Source organism: Peromyscus maniculatus, chromosome 7, assembly GCF_049852395.1.
Source record: "Peromyscus maniculatus bairdii isolate BWxNUB_F1_BW_parent chromosome 7, HU_Pman_BW_mat_3.1, whole genome shotgun sequence".
Lineage (NCBI taxonomy): Eukaryota > Metazoa > Chordata > Mammalia > Rodentia > Cricetidae > Peromyscus > Peromyscus maniculatus.
In genome coordinates this window covers 83855875-83883173 of record NC_134858.1, presented here as the reverse complement: position 1 = coordinate 83883173, position 27299 = coordinate 83855875, and the positions used below count along the sequence as shown (strand labels likewise).

At 39.9% G+C, this 27299-nt stretch overlaps 1 protein-coding gene across 12 annotated transcripts in view; it reads left to right on the top strand.

The window, feature by feature from the left end:
* The window catches only part of Myo6 (myosin VI), a 143401-nt gene that overhangs the window by 95376 nt on the left and 20726 nt on the right, over positions 1 to 27299 (top strand). For all 12 annotated transcript variants that reach the window (XM_015998632.3, XM_015998631.3, XM_076576773.1 and 9 more), the window contains 11 exons: positions 1637 to 1709; positions 4560 to 4687; positions 7552 to 7647; positions 7892 to 8065; positions 12045 to 12083; positions 16233 to 16326; positions 21496 to 21626; positions 21718 to 21795; positions 23548 to 23677; positions 25883 to 25973; positions 26704 to 26854. In XM_015998632.3, the coding sequence (XP_015854118.1) occupies positions 1637 to 1709; positions 4560 to 4687; positions 7552 to 7647; positions 7892 to 8065; positions 12045 to 12083; positions 16233 to 16326; positions 21496 to 21626; positions 21718 to 21795; positions 23548 to 23677; positions 25883 to 25973; positions 26704 to 26854 (1185 nt within the window). The remainder of the gene's footprint in view (positions 1 to 1636; positions 1710 to 4559; positions 4688 to 7551; positions 7648 to 7891; positions 8066 to 12044; positions 12084 to 16232; positions 16327 to 21495; positions 21627 to 21717; positions 21796 to 23547; positions 23678 to 25882; positions 25974 to 26703; positions 26855 to 27299) is intronic.

Genomic DNA, 27299 nt, shown 5'->3' with positions numbered 1-27299 from the left:
GCTTTGCAGAAGGGAACGTCGGTGATTTCTTACCACTGGCTTTCATTAGTAAACTCAGCTTGTGTCTTTCATCGTGACTTGCTTGTCTCTGTTTCTGCCACTACTAAAGAGCTGCTTCCTCTCACCTCTGCCCTTGGCCTCTCTTGCCCTTCTCAGGGTCTGCTTCTGTGTGCTCCGCCAGCTGTTTGCCCTCTTCCTGTGTGCCGTTAAGCCACCAGTCAGGAACTTTTGAGCAGCTTCCCTGTGGCCAGCACTTTTCCTTCTGGGCCATCTTGTGGGCTGCACACTGCTTTTGAATGGCCTGTCTTTGACTGGCCACCATTTCTTCTCTGGGAAGGAACTCCCTTCCTCTGCCCTCAGCATATAATTCTGGGCATGGCCGACATTCAGAATACCAAGTTAGACTAGGAAAAGTTATTTTATGATCCTTTACAGTTTACTCAAAGCAAAGCTAGCTTTGGATAGATTGGTTTGTTTCCAGGCTCATGCTTTTCTCCCCTTGGAGCTGAATTCTCCCATGATTTCTCCCACTCTTTTGGCTTTCCTTTCTCTGTACCATCTGGAATAGGTTTGGCTGATCGAAGAAGCTGGAGTAGAGGGACTGGGAAGTTCATCCAAGCCAGCCCCTGTTGTTCAGATGCGGAGGCAGGTCCGAGGGCACTTCCCAGCTGCTCTAGGCTTTTCTCTCCTTCCCGCGGTTGGCCCACACCCCGTACCTCCTTTGTACCAGCGCTGCCATTCCCGAGATTTGAGCTGAAATACACAGTGTTCTGTTTCCCCCTCATTCCCGTCTCATCTGTTTTCTCCCCAGATGTGATTGTGTTTGTCCTTGCAGGGCTTTTGGCATTTCACGGCTTCCGTTCATTTTTAAATAGCTGTAGCTAGTCAGTTGTTGCAAACACAGATGAGCAAGGGCTTCCCGGTAAGATGTGTCTATGCTCTGTTCCGCGGCGGCGTTCGTCCTTCCTTTGTGGTAAAATCCCACATGCATGCTTGGTTTTTAACATGCCATTACGCTTCCCTTCATACCCGCCCAGCTCACACTCTATGGAGAAATAGGAACCATGTAGAAACGAGGGCACACTGTCTTGATTTATTTAATCAAAGCTTTTATTACAGGCTTTAAAGCATACACACGAATTTCAAATTCAGAATGGGTCCAAGTTGACAGTGCCTTCTAGAATGTGAGGAAACCTCCCTGGTATAGGACGAGAGAAGAAATATTTAACCGTTGAGGGAAAAATTATGTTAGAGCACATTAACTTAATTTCAATGTATATGTTACCCACATGATAAAAAAAACCTTAAAAATTATTTTAAGAAGATACTGACTTTACATATAGGGATTATTTTCATTGAGATGTTATTGATGTATTATTTTTTCCTAATTATATATATTATTTTGCTGTGGAGTCTCTGCATCCACTTGAAGTTATGTGCTGTTTTCCTGGTTTTAGTACTTGGCTACAGGTATTCAAACTTGGTTCCATCTTTAGGAAACCATTTAGGGCTATACCTGTTGGTAAGGCATTTACATTTTAACCAGTAACCCTTATGTAGAAATGACACCAAACAGAGGTGGCGTTTTATGTTGCACGGTATTTCCATGTTGATGACTATAATGTTTGATTCACAGGAACAAGAACTCTATCAGAAAGAAGGCCTGGGTGTTAATGAAGTGCATTACGTGGACAATCAGGACTGCATAGGTATGGATACTGTGGGTCCGTCTTTGGGAAGCATGGGAGAGACCATGTCTTTGCCGGGAATGTCTCTATGTTCCATGGTTTAGACACTAGGTATAGATTTGGGACTGTGGCGTTGCGAGGTGGACTTCCTTAGTACTCCTTGCCAGTTAGGTTTCCTGGCAAAGCATTTTGTCAGCTTTGTTGAAAGTTTTCCTACAATCTCTGTTTATTGTGGTATTTATTTACTAGTTAGAAGACTGTTTTGTGAACTAGGTAAGAGGGGAGCACCACTACTCAGGTGGCCAGCAGACAGCTGTGTCATCTATGATGACGACGTTTGTAGTTTGGTGAGATTTGCCTTGGCCTCTTGGTTCTATTTCTGCTGTGGATTGGCTGTTCCTCTCACCGGTTGCAAGATGGCTTTCGACATTCCATGTTAAATCTAGATAATACTGTGTAACAGCAGTACAGGGCCTCTGCTTTTCTTTGATCTCATCAATAAAGAAACCTTTACCCTACCGCCTTCCAGCTAGCTCTGTCGATTATTATTTATTTGTTTGTGTGGATGTTTTGCCTGCACGTATGTCTGTGAACTACATTCATGCCTGGTGTCCACAGAGGCCAGAAGAGGGCATCTGATCTCCTGGGACTGGAGTTAAAGGTGGTTGTAAGCTGCTGTGTGGGTGCTGGGAATCGAACCCAGGTCCTTTTAGTCACCAAGCCATCTCTCTATCTCCCATCCTGTTTCTTTTCTTTCCCACCCCATCTCTGAAATCAAGTGTTTGGCAAGTCTGGGAGTTGAAAACCCAGTTTGATAGTTCAATCATAACTCATATGCTAGACTTGGACAGCACAATATAGCACAGCATCACTTTGTACCAGTGCAGCCTTCCAGAGGCTTCCTGCTGTACCCTGGTCTGGTCAGCATCCCTTAGCCTCTGTGACTCTTCTCCCCTCCGGGGCTTGGCTGTGGGGTTGTTAATCTTGCTGGAATTTCTCTCCCTCTGTCGATTTTTTGTCCCACTTCCGTCTCATTCAGTACCTAATAAAATACAGCTTAGTTCACCATGTTCATCCTCCTTCATCATCAATTTTCAAAGAAGTATCATTTTCTGATTGATATACTAGGAACCTTGATTTTTCTTTCTGGAACTGTATTCTAGTCTCTCTCTCTCTCTCTCTCTCTCTCTCTCTCTCTCTCTCTCTATATATATATATATATATATATATATATATATATATATATATATATATATATATATAATTGTATTTAAGATGTTTGAAATTTATAGTTATTTTGGTTAGGCAGAAAATCCAACCAACATAAAGGAAGGAACATAAAAATATATTGTTAGTAAAAATTATGTTTGAAAGTTTTAAAATCAGTTTTGAAGATGGTATTAAGAAACTCTGGCAGGGCAGTGGTGGCACACGCCTTTAATCCCAGCACTCGGGAGGCAGAGCCAGGCAGATCTTTGTGAGTTCAAGGCCAGCCTGGTCTACAGAGTGAGATCCAGGACAGGCGCCAAAGCTATACAGGGAAACCCTGTCTCAAAAAAACAAACAAAAAAAAAAAAAAAAAAAAAAAAGGAAAAAAGAAAGAAACTCTGTGTGCAAAAACTTCTACAGTTTTGAGTTTGAATGTAGATGTCATCTGGAAAAGAGGGAGGTTCTGGGTCCTTAGACTGTTATCCTAGTGAACACAAGGAATGCTTATGGTATCAGTTACCTTCTTTGAAAAACATTTTTTAAAATTGTTTTAGATTGCAATTGCGTTACATCACTTTCCCCTTTCCTTCCCCCTCCAGCCTCTCCCAGCCACCTTCCCTCAAACTCCTCCCATGCTCCCTTTCAAGTTAATAGACCCTTTTCTTTTATATTTATTTATTTATTTAGGTTTTTTCGAGACAGAGTTTCTCTGTGTAGCTTTGGAGCCTTTCCTGGAACTCTGTAGCCCAGGCTGGCCTCGAGCTCACAAAGATCCACCTGACTCTGCCTCCTGGGTGCTGGGATTAAAGGCGTGCGCCACCACTACTTGGCCTTTATTATTATACACATATATCTATACATGCTCGTGCGTGTGTGCGCAGAAATACACACACACACACACACACACACACACACAAATATGTATAATCTGCTAAGTCCGTTTTGTTGTTTGTATATATACGGTTTCAAGGCTGACTGCTATGTATTGGACAACCAATAAGGGGGCTAATTTTGGGGAGAGGCTAATTCTCCTTCCTCCCAAACTCATTAGTTTCCTGTAGTTCTTTGTCTAGGGGCAGGACCACACAAAAATTTCCCCTCTCCACATTAATGTGTCTACTGATACTGCCTTGTTCCAGTCTCATTTCCGCAGCCATGTCTAGGAGAGACAGTTTCACAGCAGACTTCCTGGCATTCCGGCCCTAACAATCCCTCACCCCCTTCTGTTACATTCCTGGGGCCATAGATACAGTAGCTGAACAGTCACTTTCTTTGTGAAGTTGTTTTTCCAGAGCTTGTATTAAAACTATGGTATTACCTTTTTTTTTTTTTTTGGTTTTCTAAGACAGAATTTCTCTGTATAGTTTTGTGTCTTTCCTGGAACTCACTCCGTAGACCAGGCTGGCCTCGAACTCACAGAGATCTGCCTGGCTCTGCCTCCCGAGTGCTGGGATTAAAGGCGTGCGCCAACACTGCCCGGCTTGGTATTACCTTTAAATAAATGCTCATATTTGAAATTTAAACTCTCCCATGTCTAGATAGCCTCCGATAGAATATGCTCATGATTAACTCTTACCTTATTTCCAAATACTTCTTGAAACTGAGTAAATTTTCTTTTAAGTGTTGTTTCACCACTATGAATGTTTTGATGTCTTGAAATAGATTTAATTGAAGTGAAATTAGTGGGAATCCTGGATATTCTGGATGAAGAAAATCGTCTTCCCCAGCCGAGTGACCAGCACTTTACATCTGCAGTTCACCAGAAGCACAAAGACCATTTCCGACTCACTGTGAGTTTACCATTCTAAAAGGGATCTTCTGCTGGGAAGAGAAATCTTTAAGCAAACAGCTGCACTAGATTTCAGATACTGTTAACAACTAGAGTCAGAAATTATCCAAAGATTAGAGCAACTAGGTTATAACCAGCAAATATTTCCTATATAGACGGCCATAAAATTGTGTGTGTGTGTGTGTGTGTGTGTGTGTGTGTGTGTGTGTGTGTGTGCATATATACATATTTTCCAGTAAAGCTTTAGCTGAGTGCAGTAGCTCGTGCACCCAGACAGGGAAATGATACTGAATTGGTAGGAAGATCAGGTCGTCTAAAGGGAAGAAGAGACAAGGCGAGGGGTAGAAATAAGTGCCCGGGTGGCTGAGCTGCTGTTGGCTCTTGAATGCTCGTGGCAGTGAAAGTGAAACTGTCCTCTGGGAACCTGGCATTTGTGGCTGTTTAAACAGTTTTATGTGTTCCTCCAACTCTGTGCTAAGCCTTCCCCTCAACCACCATCTCCTGACACAATCCAGACATCGCTTCACCCCAGTGCAGAAAGCCTGACCAGCCCAGAAACGCTGACTTGAGTTTCAGTCGTGAAGGTAGATGCTACTTCATATCAGCAGGACTCTCCCCACTCCCTCAAAAGAAGACCGAAAAAGAAATGAGAGAAGCTACTTAGAGTTGCTTAGTGGGCTTAGGGTACACGTTGGCAGATGCCTCCATTAACCGTGTGTGTTTTGAAGTTGTAAAATAGAGTAATGGTCACTGCTTTGATGGTCAAGCTGCTTAAATGAATGGTAACAAATATGCTCACTTGTGTTCATTATTAACAAAACAACAGTGCGTATATACACCAAGTGTTACTAGAGACCCATTAATATGTTAAAAAAGAGGCAAAGACAGTTTAAAAGCCAATTAAAAAATAATAAACATCAGTGGAAGATAGACTCAGTGGCTTTACTGGAAAAACTCGTGTTCAAACCCTCAGAAGCACCTTCTCTTTGACTTACAGTTCTTACCTATCCCTAGTAGTTATCATAATGCACAGCCTGTTTTTAGTACTTTGGTGGAAAGAAACAAAACAATATGTATCTGTAATGAAACTTCTGCTAATATTGAAGCTGTGTACTGAGTCTTGCTTGTTTATGGTGGTTTGATATATGGCCTGTGATGCGTGGTTGCCTCACCAAGGGTGCTAATCTCAGTCAGCATAACTGTGGCCAGAGTAATCTCAGAGGTGTGTAACTTAAAGACAGCACGCTCAAGTGTCAGGAATGAGGCCTGGCTGCTTTCTCAGGGAGACCAAGCAAGAACAATGCAATAAATCCTGATTTACAGAGGCGTTAGTTTGCTATTTTTTTTCTTTAAATTAAACGTGATGGCCATTCATGAAACACTTCGCATTGTCCCCATGCTTTTACCTGAATAACTTTATTTAATCCTATTAGTATCTTTATGTCACAGATGAGAGACAGGAAGGGGAGGTAAGTGACATGCCTTGATGGCATGTGAGGGTGGGGTGGGTTAGCAGGCAGGCAAGGTGGTGTAGCAGCAGAGTCTCCATTCTGGCTCCTGAGAGATTGCCCTGTCTCTTTTCAAAGAGCTCAGACCTCAGGTCCCACAGCTCAGTCTGTCCATTTTAAATGGTACTGTCTCTTTCCCCTTGGATTAGTTCTAGAGACAACTGTGATCATGGATGTGAAAGTATTTTGGAAGTTTAAATAATTCAAATATGTGATACTGTAATTAAATGCTGCTATCCTAGAATGGTGTAGTTTCCTTGAGGTAGTTTCAGGCTCACTGTGGAAAGTGTTAGGATGGTTGATTTGAGACACCGGAAGTGTCCTTGTGCTGACCTCATGGTTTTCTTCCTGGCTGCACTTGAGAATCATCCTATACCAACACCATGGGGTGAGGGAGGTTTAAACCCTCTGAGTGATTCTAATAAGCATGAAGATGGAGCTTTAGAAACAGGTGGCTAATTTCACAAAAATTGCAACTGTGTTTTGTGTTTGCTTTCAAATAAAGTTTTATTTTTAAAGAGGTTTTATTTTTATATGTGTCTGTCTGTGGGTATGTGCACACCAGCGTAGTGCCTGCAGAGTCCAGGAAAAGGTGTTGGATCACCTAGAGTGGCAGTAGTTTTGGGCTGCTAGACATGGTTACTTGAAACCAAACTCAAGGCCTTTGGAAGCACTTTTAACCGAGTTTTTGTGTATGGCAGGCATGGATGTGTGTATGCTTTGTATATGGCATCCATCCATGTATGTATATTTTGTATGTGGCATTCATCTATGTGTATATATTTTGTGTGTGACATTCATGCATGTATATGTGTTTTGTGTGTGGCATGTGTGTGTGTGTATGTGTGTATGTGTTTTGTGTGTGACAAGTGTACATGTGTATGTTCTGTGTGTGATAGTTTGTGCACATGTGTGTTTTGTGTGTACCAGACATGCATGTGTATATGTTTTGTGTGTGTCAGGCATGTGAGTATATGTTTTGAGTGTAGGAGGTATGCATGTGTATATGTTTTTTGTGTGGCAGGGATGTGTGTATTTGTTTTGTGTGTGGCAGTCATATGAGTGTATGTTTTGTGTGTGGCAGGCATGTGTGTGTGTGTGTTTCCTGTGGGGCAGGTATACATGTGTGTATGTTTTGCTTTTACACCAATTTTTTTTTCACTAAGACACAAGCAAATGTTGATTAGATTCCACAAGTAATTTAACGTGTTCCTGACATTTAAACATAGTATAATTATGAGAAATGTGAAACTTGTCTTATTATTTCAGGTAATCTGCACCTGGGATTGTCTAAGGAAAGTCACTGACAGTCTTTTCTTAATGTGGTAACTTCTACCTATCTGCACTTTCCCCTCAGATTCCCAGGAAGTCGAAGCTGGCAGTGCACAGGAACCTCAGAGACGATGAAGGTTTTATCATCAGGCACTTTGCAGGAGCAGTGTGCTATGAGACAGTGAGTACAACATTGCTTAGCAGAAAATGGTTGGTGTTGAAGCCACACTGCAGTACGGCAGCCTCTGGCTTTTTGCACTCGAATAGCTTTACAAATTCAGCTCCTTGATGCACTAATCACCCACACTGAAGTGGCCTGCTCTCTTGGTCAGCGTGGAAACAGAACATTTGTGTTTTCTCAGAGATCAGTTAGGGGATGTTTATCACAATGTGGATGGAAACAATTTATTTGATTTTTTTTTCAGACCCAATTTGTGGAGAAAAATAATGACGCACTCCATATGTCTCTTGAATCCTTGATTTGTGAATCCAGGGATAAGTTTATACGGGCATTATTTGAATCATCCACAAATAACAACAAAGATACGAAACAAAAGGCAGGAAAACTTAGCTTCATCAGCGTGGGAAACAAGTTCAAGGTAGTTGTGCTACATAACTTAATTGAAGGGTTTTGTTTTGGCTGTATTTAAAATAAAAACCATTGTTTTATATTGTAAAGTGGATCATGTAGAGCATGGAAGTGCCCCAGGTATGTCTCAAGAGAAGACCCTGCATTATCGATGCTTGTATGTACCATCTGATTGTGGTCATAGTAACCGAGTCTACAGAGATGCTTGTATTTCCAGACTGTGTTTGCACACAGCAATCTGATTGATTCTCCTAATGTTCTTGCTTCTGCATACTGCCTGGGTGACCTTCAAGCCTTCTCTTTCCCACATGTTTTCTGTTCCCTTCCTTATTCAGCAGTTCTGTTTAGCTGCAGTAGTTCAGCTCCAGCTGGCTAGAGAGGACTAGTTGAGTTGAGAGAGGAAAAGCAGGCACATCCAGGCTGCAGGTAAATGATCGCCTTCACAGCATGGCTGCTATGCTAAGGAGCCCGTCCCAAGTTAATGGTTCTGTTTGTGATTCATTTTCAACGCAGTGTCTCTCGTGGCATCATGGGCATGCATATTACAGTAAAATTTAATTACAGCTTTTGAATACTTTTATAAAAAGAGAAGTGCTCTGGTGTGGAAAACTCTTTAATTTGCTTATCTAATGTTAAAGAATAATTTATTTTATTAATTTTGAATCAGAAATTAATTCTTAAAATCTAAAAAGGAATGTTTCAAAACAAGGTGTGTTTTAGTGATAGAAAGCTGTTAATTATTGTTCAGTATTGCTTATAATCATTGCTTAGTATAGAAAAACCTTTAGTAAATAATTGCAATGTGTAGAACAAAGAAATACAATCAAATTCTCTGTATATTTCCAGTAAGTATCACTATATTTTCTATACAACTGCATTTTGCCTTTTGAAATGCATACTTTAAATATTAAAAATGATATAATTAAGAACAGTATTTATATAAAGCAGTGGTTCTTAACCTTCCTAATTCTGTGACTCTTTACTACAGTTCCTCATGTTGTGGTGACCCTAACTATAAAATTATTTTCATTGCTACTTCATAACTGTAATTTTGCTACTGTTATGAATCATAATGTAAATACTTGATATGCAGGACATCTGATATGTGACCCGTTTGAAAGGGTCAGTTAACCCCAAACAGGTCATAACCTACAAGTTAAGAACCACTTATATAAATAGTACTGTGGTACTACTAGTAGCACAAACCTCAAATCCCTTTTGGGTTGAAATGGGCCCTAACCTGGGCTTGGTGACACATGTCTGTAATCCCAGATCAGGGGAATTAGAGCTAGGAGGATCAGGAGTTCAAGGCTAGTCTCTGGTACCTGGATCAAGATCAGCCTGAGCTATGTGAGACCTTGTCTCAAAGCCAAAACTCAAATCAGACGAACAAAACAAAACAAAACAAAAAAAAAGAAAGAAAGAAAGAAAGAATTGACATGGATCCTAAATATCTAACTTGATGCTTACATTTCTAAAAGCCAAGTTTCTTTTCAAAGCTTTCAAAATATAAATATTGAAGAATAATCATAAAACATTTTTAAGTCGCTGAATGTGAAGGTTTGAATTTTGTATTCAAACAAATTAAGATGTATTAATTATAAGTTCTTGATATACTCAGTGTCAATATTTTTTATCTAGTATTTTTCCATTCCAGATTAAACATTTGATAACAGGTTGGTCTGAAAACAGCACATGGGCTAAGTGTGGTGTCATGGCTCCCGTGGTCCCAGGTGACTCAGGAGACCAACAAGGAGGATCACTTGAGCTTAGGCACTCAGGGCCAGGCTGGGGAACATAACCATCAGACCCCTCCTCAGGAAACAAATCACATCATCTCATATGAATATAGTGATATTGCTACTAAAAATGTACTTAAAATGATAAACAATATAAATAATCTTTAACTGGAGGGTTTAAATACCTTGTAACTATTTATATATAATATCTACCTTTTGCACTGATTGCAAAAACTCTGATAGGAATAAAATATTCCACATGTTTTTCTCTGATATGCTTTAGAATGAAGTTTTCTTAAATTCAGAAACAGGGTCTCATTATGTAGCTTTGGCTGATCTGAAACTCATAATAGGATGACCTTGCACTCACAGAAATCCACTGGCATCTGCCTCCTGAGTGCTGGGATTAAAGACATGCGCTACCGTTCTGGGCTGATATGAAATCTTAATAGGACTCTTAACTTTAAAGATACTTCAATAGCTCGTTAAATTAAATGTGAGCTGTCTAAGACAAACAGAAAGCAGGCTCCGTTGCAGTAACACACCAGTTATCCAGTGCCGTGGGACCAAGCATTTTTCCACCACTTACTGATAGTGTTTTAGAAAAAGTAATTAAACACGAATATTTGTGTCTTTAAAAATAAATAAATAAAATAAAGGCTAGAGAGATGGCTTAGAGGTTGGGTGTGTACTGCTCTTGCAGAGGACCCAAGTTCTGTTCCCAGTTCCCACATCAGGTGATTCACATGTGCCTGGAACTAGTTCTGGGGAATCTGAAGCCTCTAGCCTCTGAGGGTAACTGCACTCACTGCAACATGCACACATGTATACATAGTTAACATCAAATCTAAAAATAATTATATAAAAAATGCACATGAAGCCTGATTTGCCAAGAGTACTCCTGCTTCTGGGCTTTGGCTTGTGTTAATGGACTTTTTTTCTATTTTCTCAGCTGTGGCTATTTAATTTTTCCTTCTACTATTCTGACTTTATCTCCATTTTTTTTTTTTTGAACAAAACAGCACACTTTGTCTATAGCTTAAAAAGAGTGGATTTATAACCGTTGCTTTCTTTTCAAAGAGGCTGTTGACTTGCTTTTCAGTTGTCTGGGGTATAGACTGATGTTGACTTCTGTCAACTAGTTATGTGTGATGTTGACTTCTGTCACCTAGTTATATGTGATGTTGACTTCTGTCAACTAGTTTTGTGCATGTGACTGTACTCTTCAGTCCCATGACAAATTCATTTTATTCTAATAACACAGTAAGAGAATGAACTTTGATGTCAGGGCTTTGCCATTGCTAGCTCCATGGTCTCAGACACATCATTTTTTTCTCCTTAGATCTTAATAATACCTGTATAACGAGGCTAATAATCTATTCTTAATTAGGTTCATTGTGCTGTATTCTTCGTTGGATTAAATATAACAACACTTAGGAAAAGCTTTCTTTGAGCATTGCCTCACGGAAAAGCATTCAGCAAAGTCTACATGTTACTATTAATTATAGCTATGCACAACACAATATGTTAATTTCAGGATTAGCATCTTAATTTGTATTTTCCAAGTAGCATAATAAGCGTTTCAGCATAAAATTACTTTGTAGACTAGGAAAACAAACATAATTTAAGCACACTGAGCCATGGTAAATTATAATCAGTATTATGAAACTAGGAAAGCATGGTAACTGTATTCACTGTGAAAAATATTTTAAGGAAATTGTTGAGTTTTAAAAGCACTTGAAATATATAACATTTTAAAATAGGGAAGAGAATTTCTGAAGCTAGATAAAGCAGTTTTGTTTTGCTATGCTGCATGAGCTAATCCTGCTGTACACACGGTGCTCATTTTAAACACCTCAGCCTTCATAGCATGTGACACAGCGGTGCCTTGTTGGCCCCATACTCAGATACTGCACTGCAGCTTTCACACTGAGTATACCCCCCCATCTTCACGTGCTTCCCTTCATTGCTCATATAGTTTTCCTTATTCATCTTCTTTGTTACTGTTACTAATTTTCAGCCTTAATTATATAAGTTCTGTGTTAATAATGTAAGTTGTTGTCCTTGACATTTCATTAGCCACTTTGCATGATGCTGCCTGTTACAGAGTTTGTGTGCCAGGTTATTATAATATGTTACATGTGGATGTTTTTGCATGTTATTTTACTCTAATAGTGGCAAGTCAGTATTAATTCATTTCCACTGTGCATTTTGATTTTTTAAAATAATCTTGTCTTCTTTCTTTTCTAGACACAGTTAAATTTGCTTCTGGATAAACTCCGAAGTACTGTGAGTATGCTTAAGAAGAAAACATGTTTTTAAAATGGTCTTTTGAAATGATTATTAGTGGTTATTCAAGTAAGCACAGTAACCCTTGGATAATGAGAGGTGTATTTTAAACCACATTCTCTTTCAAAAAGAACTCGGTTTTTAGAGGGCTGGAATTTAACTCAATCCTAGACTTTTAGCTCGTAAGCATGAGGTTCGGGATGCCAGCCCCAGTGCACACCCCAACATATGCACACATAGCCACAGACACACCCAGCCATACCCAAAACCACACCCCCACATGCATACATACCCACAGCCACAGCCACACCTACACCCACACCCACATACACAAACAGTCAGCTTTTGAGATGGTAAGATGTTTATTATTAGTTTTTTAAAAATTTTTTATTCATTTTTTACATATCAACCACAGATTCCCCTCTCATCCCTCCTCCTACTCCTTCCCTGCCTTCCTCTCTGACCCACCTCACATCCCATCCCTTCCTCCAAAAGGGTAAGTCCTCCTATGGAGGAGCAGGCGACAGCAAAAACTGGTACATTCAGTTGAGGAAGGACCAAGTCACTCTCCTTTGCATCAAGGGTGAGCAAGGTGTCCGAGCATAGGTAACAGGATCCAGAAAGCCAGCTCATGCACCAGGGATAGATCCTGATCCCACTGCCAGGGACCCCTCAAACAGACCCAGCTACACTACTGTCTCCTGTATGCAGAGGGTCTAGTCTGGTCCCATGCAGGTTCCACAGCTCTTGGTCTAAAGTTCATGAGTTCCTTTGAGCTTGGTTCAGTTGTCTCTGTAAATTTCTCTATCATGATACTGACCCCCCTTGCTCATATATAATCCTTCTCTCTGTTCGACTGGACTCCCAGAGCTTGGCCTGGTGCTTGGTTGTGGATCTCTACATCTGCTTCCATCTGTTACTGGCTGTAGGCTCTATGATGACAGTTAGGGTATTCACCAATCTGATTCCCAGGGCAGGCCAGTTCAGGCACCCTCAACACTATTGCTAGTAGTATAAGCTGGGGTCATCCTTGTGGATTCCTGGGAATTTCCCTAGCACCCAGTTTTTCCCTTACCCCATAATTTCTCCCTTATACCATAATGTCTCCCTCTATCAAGATATCTCTTTCATTGCTCTCTCACTCCGTCCCTCCCCAAGCTCGACCATTCCGTTCCCTCATGTTCTCATCTCCCATCCCCTCTCTTCCATTGCCCCCCTTATCCACAGTTTACTAATGGAGATCTCATTTGTTTCCCCTTCCCAAGGTGATCCCTCTTAGGGTCCTCCTTGTTTCCTAGCATCTCTTGAGCTGTGGGTTGTAGTCTGGTTATCCTTTGCTTTACCTCTAGTATCCACTTATGAGTTGAGTACATACTGTGTTTATCTTTCTGAGTCTGGGTTACCTCACTCAGGATGATATTTTCTAGTTCCATTCATTTGCCTGCAAATTTCATGACATTGTTTTTTTCCAGCTGAGTAATACTCCATTGTGTATATGTACCACATTTTCTTTATCCATTCTTTGGTTGAGAGGCATCTAGGTTGCTTCCAGGTTCTGGCTATTATGAATAATGCTGCTATGAACATAGTTGAGCAAGTATCCTTGTGATATGATTGAGTGTTCCTTGGGTATATGCCCAAGAGTGGGTATCATTGGGTTTTAAGGTAGATTGATTCCCAATTTTCTGAGAAACCATCATACTAATTTCCAAAGTGGCTGTAAAAGTTTTCACTCCCATTAACAGTGGAGGAACGTTCTCCTTGCTCCACACCCTTTCCAACATAAGCTGTCATCAGTGTTTTTTATCTTAGCCATTTTGACAGGTGTTAAGATGGTATCTCAGAGTCATTTTGATTTGCATTTCCCTGATGACTAAGGATGTTGAACAATTTCTTAAATGTCTTTTGGCCATTTGGGATTCTTCTGTTGAGAATTCTGTTTATCTCTATAGCACATTTTTTAATTGGACTGTTGGACATTTTGATGTCTAATTTCTTGAGTTCCTTATATATTCTGGATATTAGCCCTCTGTCAGATGTGGGGTTGGTGAAGACCTTTTCCCATTCTGTAGGCTGTCGTTTTGTCTCATTTACTGTGTCCTTTGCCTTACAGAAGCTTCTCAGTTTTAAGAGGTCCCATTTATTAATTGCTGCTCTCAGTGTCTGTGCTACTGGTGTTATATTTAGGAAGTGGTTTTCTGTGCCAGTGCATTCTAGGCTACTTCCTACTTTCTCTATCAGGTTCACTGTAGGAGGATTTATGTTGGATTTTTTTAAAAGACAGGTCACGTTTGCATGTGAAGTAAAATTATTTGGAAGTCTTTGTGGTAAATAAATGAAGATTTCTCAAAATTGAAAATAGTAATTATAAAAAAAGAGACATTTTAATATTAAAGATAAAACGTGCAATTTATTATAGTAAGACTCTTCAGACATGACAGTGTGCTACAGACAAAAATGAACTCAATACTTTTCTGTCCTTTATACATACCAAGCTTACTACAAGTTCATCTTTTAACTACATTTTATTGATTCACCCTGGTATTGTTTTTCTAGTTGTTTTTTTGGTGGTGGTTGGTATTGAACCTAGGATCTTACACATGCTATACAAATGCTCTACCACTAAGCTATACACTTGGTTCTTGAGTGGTTTTTTTTTTTTCTTACAAATTTTGGACAGGGTCTCCTTATATAGCTCAGGCTGGCCCTGAACTTACAATGACCCTGTCTTTGCCCCAGTGTCCCAGGGATTATAGGTGTGACTTACTATACCCAGGTTCACCCAGTGTTTTGATGGAAAAATGAAACACATGTAGAAAGAAATCCTAATTGCTGAGTATGGTGGCACACACCTGGCAGTCCTAGAATTTGGGAAGTTGAGGCCAGAGGCTCTTAAGTTTGAGGCCAGGTTGGCTTACAAAGTGAGAGTTTGTCTTTATAAAAACAAAATGAAAAAGAAAGACAATGAATATGTGGGTTATATAGAAAAATTGGGATTCCAAGGAAAGGCTTTTTTTTTTTTTTTTTTTTTTTTTTATACATATCAGAGTTCAACTTCATACTCTTCCCTTTAAGTCACCAGCCATTTCCAGCAGCCAAATGGTCACTCTGTCTAAGCTGTTACTGCTTTACTTACTGATGAATTTGCCTTTGGAGCCATCCAGAAAATCATGAAGTTTCCGAGTCCAAAATATTTGACTCATAAGAGCTAAGCATCTTGTAAAAATATAATATTTTTTGAGAAATTCATACATGTGTATAATGTATTTGATCCAGTTCACCCGCCCTCTTCCTTCCTTTGAGTACTTTTCAAATGTCAAGTCTTATGAGGAGGTTGTTTTATTTTCATTTCCCAGAGTGCACTGCTCTAAAATGATGAGGTGATTATGGTTTGTAGAAACATGTCATCCAAGTGTCTGTGGTGAGCATCATTATTGAAATAGTTATTCAGGGCTGTATGGTGGCCACTTTGAAGAGAAGCAGCTGGTTGACTGTCTGCTACGTTATCTTCTGCACACAGCACTTCCATTGTGGTACAAACAATATTCTTTCTGCCTCGTTCAGTGAAATATGATCACCACATGGAAGCCCTTAAGTTTTGAAAATATTACTTAACAAACAAAACACACAGTGATGCCATTGGAGACCTGTATATCCTTGAAGTTGAATGAACATACTGATTTATGTTTGTGTTTTGTTTGCTTACATTTTAGCCTAAATTTTAAATGGCATTATTTTTATTTCCCTTCCCCGCCTCTGTAGAGGCCAGAGATCTAGCTAAGTGATAGAATGTTTGCCTGTGTGTATGCAAGGCCCTGCCCTGAAAAACAAAAAGCCAAACCCTCCATGAGGAGATCGAGTTAAGCCTACAGAGTGCATTGTTCAAATGAGATGAAATTCTTTGCAGTGAAAGACTTTTCAAAATGATTTTTGACATTCAAAACTAAAATGCCATCTTGCTAATATTTAAAGTGTAGGCATTCATTTCAAGGTTCAAATTATAGAACTATGACAATAAAACTCTAAGTCCCTTTGTAGTTATTATGTGTTGTTAACATGAATGTGTTGTGAAAGTTGGTGGTGTTCATAGGTACAGAAATGTAAAGATGCTATACGTACAACCTTAAAAAGTATTTCTTATTCTTTCAGGGAGCAAGCTTCATTCGCTGCATCAAACCCAACTTAAAGATGACAAGTCACCACTTCGAAGGTGCCCAAATTCTGTCTCAACTTCAGTGTTCAGGTATTTCTATATTTTCATATTCTGTCTTCAAGCAATAGCTCACCATCCCATAATTCTAAGTAAAGCGCAGGAAGCAGATAGCTTGAGCAACCTTGACTTCTAGTTTTTATGAAGTAATATCACGGAATTAGGCATGATAAAGAACTTGTGACTGGCAAACCCGGCTCTCTACGCAGGCTGCTTCTGTCTGGGCAGCCTCAGTCCACGGTAGTCCTCATTTCCCACACAGCTGGGTTAAGAGGGGGTTGGTGTCCTTGCTTCTCCTCCACTGTTTGTGGGGGAAAAAAAATCAAAACAGGATGAAGCCCTTGGGCTCTGTGGCACTTTTATGAACTTGATTGATCTGTCACTTCCAGCCCCGGCCCTGGCTTCGCTCAGTCCTGGAAGCCCCAGGCTCGGACACTCTGTGCCCATGCATCCCCAGCATAGCTGCTGCCTTGCTCTTTCTGGAGTTTGCTTTGGTCCAGCTCAGGCCCTGCTGCTTCTCAAACCCGGCTGTCCTCTGACCTTATTCTGTTCCTCTCAGAGGCCAATTTACAGCAAGGCTAAGGTCTCTTTAAGTAAACTCTTTTCAGAGCCCTGCATTTAATTTTGTGTTAGAGTCCTCCCCAGATGAGGCAGGCTTCAGTTTTCTTGACATCTGGGTCTATTGCTAACTCTTCTCTCTAAACTTTAGCTGTTAAGAATTTAGTCCAATGCTTTCTCTTCATCTGCTCAGGACTGGTAGGCCAGCCAGGTTGGCACCACTTCAATTCCTGGTCACTGACCTTTCGGGGCCCTCAAACCTCTCCTGCCAAGTTTCCCTGCTCCATACATTTCTGTTCTCTGCAGAGCCAGCCAGCCCCCCGCCCCCCAGCCCCTCTTGCTCTCTTTAGAGCTCTGCCAGGAGATGGCTTCTCTTGTTGCCAAGCACTTCTGCCTGTCTGCATCCCCTTCACCCGCTTCTGGTCTGTTAGAAGCAGGAATCTCCTGTCCTTGGTACGTGTAGTCCCTTCCTGCCTCTCATGAGCCAGCAGTGCTGATTAAGTGCTGGGCCAGGCCCCATGGGACTGAGCGCCCCATTTCCACTAGAACACACTTACTCTCCTCTGTCACACACGTGCTTTCCAGATTCGCTTTTTCTTTTTTTCTTTCCTAGTTCTTTTTCTCTTTGCCACTCTCGTTTTGATTTCTCTGCCTCCTGCCTCCCATTCCTTCTGTAACCCCTGGTGACACCCAGTACGGTAACCAGGGGGTTGACACCATGAACCCTGGAGCATTTGAAATGGGGCTGGTGGGACTTCTGTAGAAGTGATTTTAAGGTTTATTCCCTACTAAAATGTAAACACTATGTGTGCCTGGCGCAGCTCAGGGCCTGCGGCCAGTGACTGCCGTGTTGGAGTAGTGTGGCCATATTCTGTCTCTTTCCCCAGCACTGTGTGATTGACACGGTGAAGGCTGTTGCTTCCCACCTGAAGCTGACGCCGCCTCTCGCTTCCTTGCTGCAGCTGCCCACGTATCCTTGCATCTGCTCCATGCATTGTGGACATGTGCAGCATCGTGACTTCACCGTTCAGCTCTGACCAAGTCTTCTTGCTGCTTGTAATGCTCTGATGGCTCCTGATGGGTATTGGGGTGCAGAGTGCAATCCGGGTGCTAGCCTCTGGCTGTGTGTCCCTAGCTCCCCTCTTTCTCTTCTGTCGGTGCCCCAGCCACACAGGTTTGCTCTTAGCGCTCCATTCCCTCCCACTGCGGGGTCTAGGTACGTGCTGCTTCCTGTCAGGATATCTTTCCTGCATCCTTCATGTGTCAGCCGAGTACTGCTTCCTAAGAAAGCCAGCCTTGATCCTGGCCCCAAAGGCGCATTTGTTCATGGTGCTGAGGTCTGGCGCTTCTATTCCACAGCCGCAGTTACAGATTTTGTGTGTACTTGTATAGTTCTTCATGAGACCAGTGAGCTGTCCACTGTGTGCTGTCTACTGTGCATCAGTCCGCTAGTATAATTATTATATATAATATATTATATACAGTTATTTGAAGTTTCCCTCCAGGAACTGTGTTTTGGCTTCCTCAAAGTCCTGGTCTTTCCTGTATTAGACTAATTCATCATTGAATGGAATGCACAGTCTATCAGATACAAAAATATATTTGTGATTAATTTTAAACAAATACTGGAAAGTCAACTAATATTTTTTCTGCATATACTAATGGGGGACTTTTTGCACAGTAACTACGTTTGTTTGAAACCCTTTGCATATACATTACAGAGGAGTCCAGTTTCTAGCATGCCCTTACTCTGGTGTTACTTAACGAATATGTTCTGAAAAACACGGCAGTGATACATTTTGTATACTGTCTTTAAGGTGATTTTCATGACCTTGAATGTGACTTTTTTCCCTGTTAGGATTTTTACAAAGAGCATCTAGCATCTTAGTAAAGCACATGTAGTTCCGTTGTGTGTTTAGATTAACAGAGCATAGCTTACTGGGGAGTTAGTGGGGCTCCTCCTTCACACAGAATGTATTTTAACACGGTCAGCTAAGTCGTAGTTTAACAAGTGACACCATTTCATTGTCAAAAACTGTGACAATGCTAACCAAACCTTACTTATTTTTTCCTACTAGCACATCTGAGAACTAAATCTTGTTCTGGCCATTTATGAGTTCAAAGCCAGCCTGAACTACATGGCCAAGAACTAGGGCTGTAGCTCAGTCCGGTGGTAGCATACTTGTTTTAACATGTGCAAAGCCCTGGTTCTGTCCTCAGAACGGCAAGGAAAAAAAGAGTGGTCTCCATGTGTTGATTTAATCAATATACATTATGCCTCAGATATACTTTTATTCTGGTTAGTTAAATCCCAGTTCCCTAATCAATGCATTATTTTATGAGTGTAATACAATTTTAATGAATGGGTCTTTATTTCTGCTTGTTTTGTTTGTTTTTCTGTTGTAAGCAGTGACTGGATGTCTGGACAGTCTCCACATGTCTTTCTCCATAAGTGAGAAAATTGTAATTTAGATTCATAAAAAAGAAATTATATAAAAGATAAATGTTTACAAGTTGCTATCTAAAGCTATTCCCTTGGCATACTCTCTCACAGAGTTTTAATGTTTTTTGCAGTCCAATAGGCTAGTATTCAATCTGTAGAGAAGAGCCATCGTTTCCAAGATTATTTTAAAATTAAAAATGCACTTATTAAAAATTATATTCTATATTTTACATTTTAATTTTTTCCAACTGGAATTCATTTTGGCATAAGGAATAAAGAATAGGTATATTATCATTTTTGTTTTCCACATATGCTACCCATATTCATATTTTTACCACTCCTAATTTCTTTAATATTGATTTAATAACTACATCTTAATCATTTGAAAGTAGTTGCTATTAGTGTTAAACAAGCACTCATACTAATGCAGTTAACAAAAATGACCAACCTGGCGGTGGTGGCGCACGCCTTTAATCCCAGCACTATGGAGGCAGAGCCAGGTGGATCTCTGGGAGTTCGAGGCCAGCCTGGTCTACAGATCAAGATCCAGGATAGGCACCAAAACTACACAGAGAAACCCTGTCTAGAAACCAACCAACCAACCAGCCAAATAAACAAACAAAAATGACCATTTGTTACAGTAATTTTTACTTGGATTTTGTTTTTGTGGTGGTAGAAATGGAACCCATGGACTCCTGAGCTCAAGATGTGTCCCACCACTAGGTTATGCCCTCGGCTCCCAGCACAGTATTTTTATTGAATAATCCTACTGCCTGTTGACTTTTGTGACTGTGTCTGAACACCAAGTCTGAGTGTGTGAAAATCCTTGAGCTTTTTTTTTTTTTTTTGTCTGTGATATTAAAGATGTGGATTCTATTTGACTTTTCATTTAGGCTTTTCTGTTTTTCTGTTTTAAGGAGAATTAGTTTAAGATACTCTTCTAGTTTGCTGTTTATTTCTGTGTCTAACACCATAACCAAAAGTAACTGGACGGGAGAAAGGGTTATTTCATCTTCCAACCTCCGAGTCATGCTCGTCACTGAGGGAAGTCAGGGCTGGAACTCAGGGCGGGAACTTGGAGGCAGAAACTGAAGCACACACTGGAGAAACACTTGACTGGCTTTCTCAGCTACCTTTCTTACACAACCCAAGACCCAGGACCACCTGTCCAGGGGTGACACCACCCGTAATGGGCTGGGCCCTCCCTCCTCAATCATTAAGCAAGAAAATGCCTCACCGACTTGCCTACAGGACAATGAGGCAGTTTTCTCTACTGATGGTCTCCCTTCCCCGATGACTTCAGTTTGTTTCAAGTTGACAAACAACAACAACAACAACAACAAAAACCAACCAGCACAGATACTTTCTACTAAAACTCCTATCTGGTGAATATCAGGATGACAGGGAAGATGAGAGAAGGCAGGTTTTCCTCTTCTGTAACTCTAGTGTTGTCCTGCTGTCAAGACTGACCAAAAAAGCCCAGGTTGACCCAAGGCTCAAATTTACCATTTATTAGAGTTAAATTAATAATTTATATTTATCCTCTGGACTCGACTTCACAACCAATAGATTAGTTTCTTTAGTAGAAGAGGTCTGATTTTGAGGCTGGGGCTAGAACCTAGGGCCTTGGGCATGCAAGGCTAGTGTTCTCCTTGGGAGCTATTGTCCCAAACTGGTAGAAGGGTGAGGCTGTGTGTGTGTGTGTGTGTGTGTGTGTGTGTGTGTGTGTGTGTGTGTGAGAGAGAGAGAGAGAGAGAGAGAGAGAGAGAGAGAGAGAGAGAGAGAGAGAGAGAGATGTTATATTACACATACTGTTTAAATAATAAATTCTCTTTTGCTTTCTGTTAGTTCTTGGGAAGACATAGAAATGGGGAGAGTGGCCAAATGCAGGATTTTGCTTTATATACTTTTAATTGTGGATTTTGAAAAGATAGAAATTATACTGGAGCCTTCAAGATGGGCTGCCTCTGAGAAAGGGTCAGCTATGCTGGTTTTACATGGGATTTCACTGTGGTTGTTTTAAGTGATAAATAAGTTGGGGCATACTGACTGGAGATGTATTTCCTGTGTAGTGCCTCACTGTGGATACTTTCCCTCTATAAGTTGTCTTTTCATAAGTGTTCACTTGTAACATTGGTGAGTCACATGTTACCCTGTGCTTCTGTATTGTGACTGGGAATTATTTGTGCTCACGACTCTAGGTATGGTGTCTGTGTTGGACTTAATGCAAGGAGGTTTCCCTTCAAGAGCCTCATTTCATGAACTCTATAATATGTACAAAAAGTACATGCCAGATAAACTTGCAAGACTGGATCCAAGGCTGTTTTGTAAGGTATAAATGCTGCTTCAATACAAATTTCTTAGCAAAAAATCTTTCCTATTAATTTCTAGTTGGAACTCAACTTTTCAAATCTGTTTTTCAGGCTCTTTTTAAAGCTTTGGGATTAAATGAAGTTGACTACAAGTTTGGGCTAACTAAAGTATTTTTCAGGCCTGGCAAGGTAAATATGTATTTATTTTAAACTTTAGCATATGATAATTGGGCTTGGTATGTATTTTCTTAGTTATTAGTGATTGATATTATTACTATATTACATATAACAGTGTGAAAATATGTTTCTATTCACACAGTTTTTCTGTTTGGGGGTGTTTCATATTCTGAGTTTAAATTTTAGTTTTAATCAATATTGGAATCAGAGCGTTGTTGAATTTTTTCTTAAATAAGGAATAACCAAATATCTCTAACATTTAATATCAGTTGAAAGCATTTCTAGAATATGTTAATTTTTGGACCAGTTAGATAGCTCAGTATGTAACCCAAGCTGGCCTATCTAATTGTCCCAGACTCCTAAATGCTGGGATTATAAGCATGTGCCACCTTGTTTGGTGAGGTTTCATAATATTTTGGAGTCTTCATTGTGAGAGAGTTTCACTGGACTGTGGTAGATATATAAAGCATATGAAATTGGACTGGAGTTTGTGCTAACTGTTGCCAAATTTTACGGTGAAGGGGTGTGTAAACACTACATAAATTTGGTTGTAATTTTTGGCTAACATAGATAGTGCTGTCATTGAGATAGTCACCGACTGTAGATTACTTCCTAGCTAACTGTATTCTGTACACAAACACCTAAGGCTGTTCACAAGTGTTTAATAATAACATTTCCACATCCCTAACATTTAAAACACCGACTTATTATTACTTCCTCAGAACCGTAAACCTAAGTGTTGTTATTGCAGCTAAATAACCAGTTGCACCAGTCCACTATGTCGAGCATCTTGAGGACGAGTTAATGATAATCTGATTTCACATTTGTGACCACCAGGTGGAAATGTGTGTTTGCACTAGAAGTAGGGGCTTTTCTCTGTGGTGTCCTTGTCACAGAACCCATACAATTTCCTATGAAAAGTTAAGAGAAAAAAATATAGATGCTCATGATTGGCTTCGCTTTACTTAGTGTTAGTTACCATAATTTCAACATTTCTCCCATTTCAGAGGTTTAGTAACTATTTTATTAATAGCTGGTTAGAGAAAGTACTCGGATTATTTACCTCCAGAAAGAGGAACAGGGGTTGTTGGAAGCTTAAAGCAAGCAGATTCAGAGTGTGTAGTCTTGTTATACCTTTAAAGTTTTTATGATTAAAAAACCATTCTGTTGACTGGCATGTGACACCTTTAATACTTCAGTGTGATATTTGGTGACAAATGGAAATAATTGTGGAATTTGGTGGTAAAGAGCAAAAGTAATACATTTCATTCATTAGTAGCCAAATATCCATTGCATTTGTGTGGTCTGTCTCTTAGTTGCAATTTCTTATTTTTGTCTAAAATGGGGGTGGGTGTTGGGAGAGACAACACTTTGGTGGCTTTCCTGTTATAGATGACCTTACTGTCAAGAACTGTGTGGGTGTCTGAGAACTTGCTCAGACATGTTAGCCCTTTTCAACATTTTCCCTCAAATATCTCTGTAATTAGTCATTTAGGAGTTTTTCCTTTTCCTTCTTTTGCTGCTCCCTAGGAATAAGTAACCTTCCTAAACTCCAAAAAAATTGCTAAAGGACAAAAGAAAAGGGCCATGACATGTGGCCAAAGAAGTTTACACTTTCTGCTTACCTTATTAAGATGTCCTTGGAATTGGCTTTCCATGATTTTCAGGAAGTTAGATTTGGAATTTGAAATCCATGTATTTTATTTTCTCTCTATTTGAACGCATTTACCCTTTAATGCTGACACTAAGGTATCTTACTCTTAGTTTGCAGAATTTGATCAGATTATGAAGTCTGACCCTGATCACTTAGCAGAGTTGGTAAAAAGAGTCAATCTTTGGCTAGTCTGTAGTCGCTGGAAGAAAGTTCAGTGGTGTTCACTCTCAGTCATCAAACGTAAGTATTTTCTCTCTGGCATAGTGTCACATTCTTTAATCCCAGCACTTGGCAGGTTGGAGTAGAAGAATCAAGAGTTCAAATCCTCGGGGTTGGAGAGATGACTCAGTGGTGAAGAGCATGGTGGCTTTTCCAGAGGACCTGGGTTTGATTGCCAGCACCCATGTGGCAGCTCACAGCTGTGTGCAGTTCAGTCTCAGGGGATCCAATGCCCTCTTCTGGCCTCTGCAGGCATTGCGTGTATGTGGTGCACAGACATAAAGGCAGGCAAAACATCCATATGTGAAAGAAAATTAAGGAAGTTCAAGGCCTCCTGGGCTACATAGCGAGGCTCTGTCTCAATAACAACAAAACCCCCAAAGTCCTCACCAAACTTTTTTTTTAAATTTCACATCAAGATTGGTTATTTTGGCAGTGAAATGGTCTGAGGGATGTTGTGAGGCTGTCTCCTGGATGCTACTGGACAGCTTTGGTTCCTGTTGTGTCTGATGTAATGGTTCCCCGGTACCTCAGCCAGCATTTGTAGACTTATTTTTATCTTTTGAAGGTCCGATGACATTTCCTATCTGAGATCTGTTCTAGGAGTGTTAATTTCTTCATGTCCTAAGCAATACAGAATTTACTCCCCTTTTCCCCCTTCCTCTCCTTGACCCCCAATACCTCCCCATTTTCTCCGATTTTAGCTGAAACTATTTTCTCTCTGCCTAAATGACATCTACATTAGACATTCTCAATAGATGATCTGTGTTCTGTCTGTCTGTCTGTCTCTCTCTCTGTCTTTATCCCCTCCCCCCTAGGCTATTTAATTTGAAGTGCTGTGTATTGAACTCTGGGCCTTTCAAATGCTAAGCAAGCTACACCCCTGGATTTCTCTCTCTTTTCTTATTCATGAAATCTCATTAGTTGTTAAATGATGTGGATTTTGGCTTCAGATAGTATAATCCTTTATTTTCACTGTCAGTTCCATAGTGCGGCGACCTCTTTTTATCACTTACATAATAACTTCATTAGTTCCAAAAATTGTTTACTGGCTCCCCGCCCCACTTATCTTTTTTGAACCAAAAGACTTTCCTAGCCCTCCTTCAATAGCTGCAAGGTTGGAGTTCCTAGACTTTCTTTCTGGACTGTAGTTGGGTTTTGGTTTATCTCGGTGGCCTCCCCTGCTCCTCCGCTCTCAGAATTCCTCTTCAGTACACCAGAGGAAGCTGAGCTTGAGTGCGTTTCTGCCACATTGTAGCAGCTGCTTACTTCTGCTCTAAAACATGAGTGAGTGCAGAATATTTTGGATTCCTTGAAGGTCATGGTGAAAGTTGGACTGTTGGGAGTTATATGAAAATCACCATGCTCCCCACACTTACCAGAGTACTTGAAACAATGCTGTGTATGTGGGGGTGGGCAGAGTTAGTAGAGAAATCTTCATTAACAGAAGAGTAAAATTCACTTGGTCTAGCACAAAGGAACTAGGCACATTATTATTGAGATCTTTTGCTAGACAACAGTGCCTGTTTATTAAAAAAAAACTATAATGAAGAAGAAAAGACAACAGAACCTCTTTCCCCATTATTTTCCAAGTAAACTGTAATTTTTTCCTGTGGGTTCCACGCTTTCACCTTTGTATATAGTACATTTTGGAGGAAAGTGTATGTTATTAAGCCCTTGTACCACATGTCTCACTTGTGGACTGTGTTGTAAAAATACACCATGGCCATTTACCAGATAGGATCTTTGCAGAATGTTAATTGGGAAGCTCTAAAAAGAAAATCTAGGTTCCAAGTATGCTAGGAAATTCTAGACACTAACAGTTGAAGACCCGTTTACTGTAGGATCCTTAGAGAGCACACCTGTAATGTTCAGTATGAGTTTCCAGAAGGAAGTAAACTGTATTTCCTAAACTCATTTGACAGGTTAACTTTTTAAAAGACATAATATTTATTAGAACATTTAATAGAAATATGGCCCCCAACAGTTTGGTAATAGTAATGTTGCATACTGTAGATACATTTGAAATATAATGCTAGCTGCATCAATCATTTTTCAAATTATTTTTTAAGAATTTACATTAGAAACATTAGACCTCACAGTTCTGATGGCTGGAATAACATATTTATCAAGATTTTATGAGAATTGCTTTGTGGAAATGAATGGGTTTTTAATTTATGTTTTATTTAAACCAAAATTTTTCTGTCATTTTACTCTTACACATAGTGAAAAACAAAATAAAATATCGAGCTGAAGCATGCATTAAAATGCAGAAAACCATTCGAATGTGGCTTTGCAAAAGGAGACACAAACCACGGTAAGATGAACAGTGTCTAAAGATCTATACAGCGCTACAATATAAAATGGCAATGAAGTCATGATGAAGAGCAGTTGGGTCCCGCTTTCTTTGCAAATGGCTTGTTTGTGCTGTGTATTCAGAATCAGCTCATTCATTACTTAGCTTGGTGTTCCACCAAAGGGTTTGAGTGCCTGGCAGAAATGTGAACACTAAAAGGTTGGAATGAAAGGCTGAGAGAGACTGCTCTTCTGGTTACTTCATGCTTTGGGTTTCTTGATGATGCCAAGTTAGATGCTGTGTTGGAAGACACTCAATAGCCTGATCATAATTTTCAAAAATGTTCATAAAATAATCTTGTCTTGCTTGTGTATCATTTCACTGTATATATTTCATTTTCATCTTGTTTAAAATTTGTATTACCAAGTAGTTTTTTAAGCTTTGAAAGTTTGAATAGCTATGGACAGCACACCTTTTCAAAGCAATGTGGGATCATTTGAGTTTTATAATTTAAATCCTCATATTCCAGTTTAAACATAGCCAGCCTTGATCTGATTGGCAGTTATCAATGCTGTTCATACATGTGTTTGATTCTTTTTTACTTAATGAGAGACCTGGACAGACTACTAAAGAGTCCTGAAGACAGAACTAACCTGCCCGGTTAGCCGCAGTGTTCACTTTCTGTCGATGAGAATCCTTCCCAGAACATTAGCTTGCGGGGTAAATATCTGATGGGGTCTTACTGTTGCAGCATTGATGGCCTGGTTAAGGTGGGCACTCTGAAGAAACGACTCGATAAGTTTAATGAAGTAGTAAGTGCACTGAAAGATGGAAAGCCGGAGGTGAACAGACAGATCAAAGATCTTGAAATTTCTATTGATGCTTTGATGGCCAAAATTAAGGTGGGTGATTTTAATCCAGCTGACTTTAACTTTTTTATAATTTGCTGATCTTTGTTATTGGTTTTAAACTTGTATAGGAAAATAAGATTATTTATTCAAGATGTGAAACATTAACAAGTAGATACATTAATTTTTTCTCAATATTTGAAAAATTTTGTATTAAAAAGATAAATAATCTTTATATGATTTTTATCTGTTGTTAGGCAAAATGTTCCCCCTCTAGAGAGTAACCAAAATACTAACCTTTGTTGTTAAGGTTTTACAGTCATGATTCACAGAGGGTTAATGTGAATTAATTTGTTTTATCCTTTCTACTTTCCAAAACCAATTTTTATTCTTTTGTATTTATTTTTCTTTCTGGTGGTGCTGGGGATTGAACAAAGTGCTGAGTATGGCGGGCAGATGCTGAGCTACATCCTTAGGCCCCAGAAAGGAAACTGCTAAA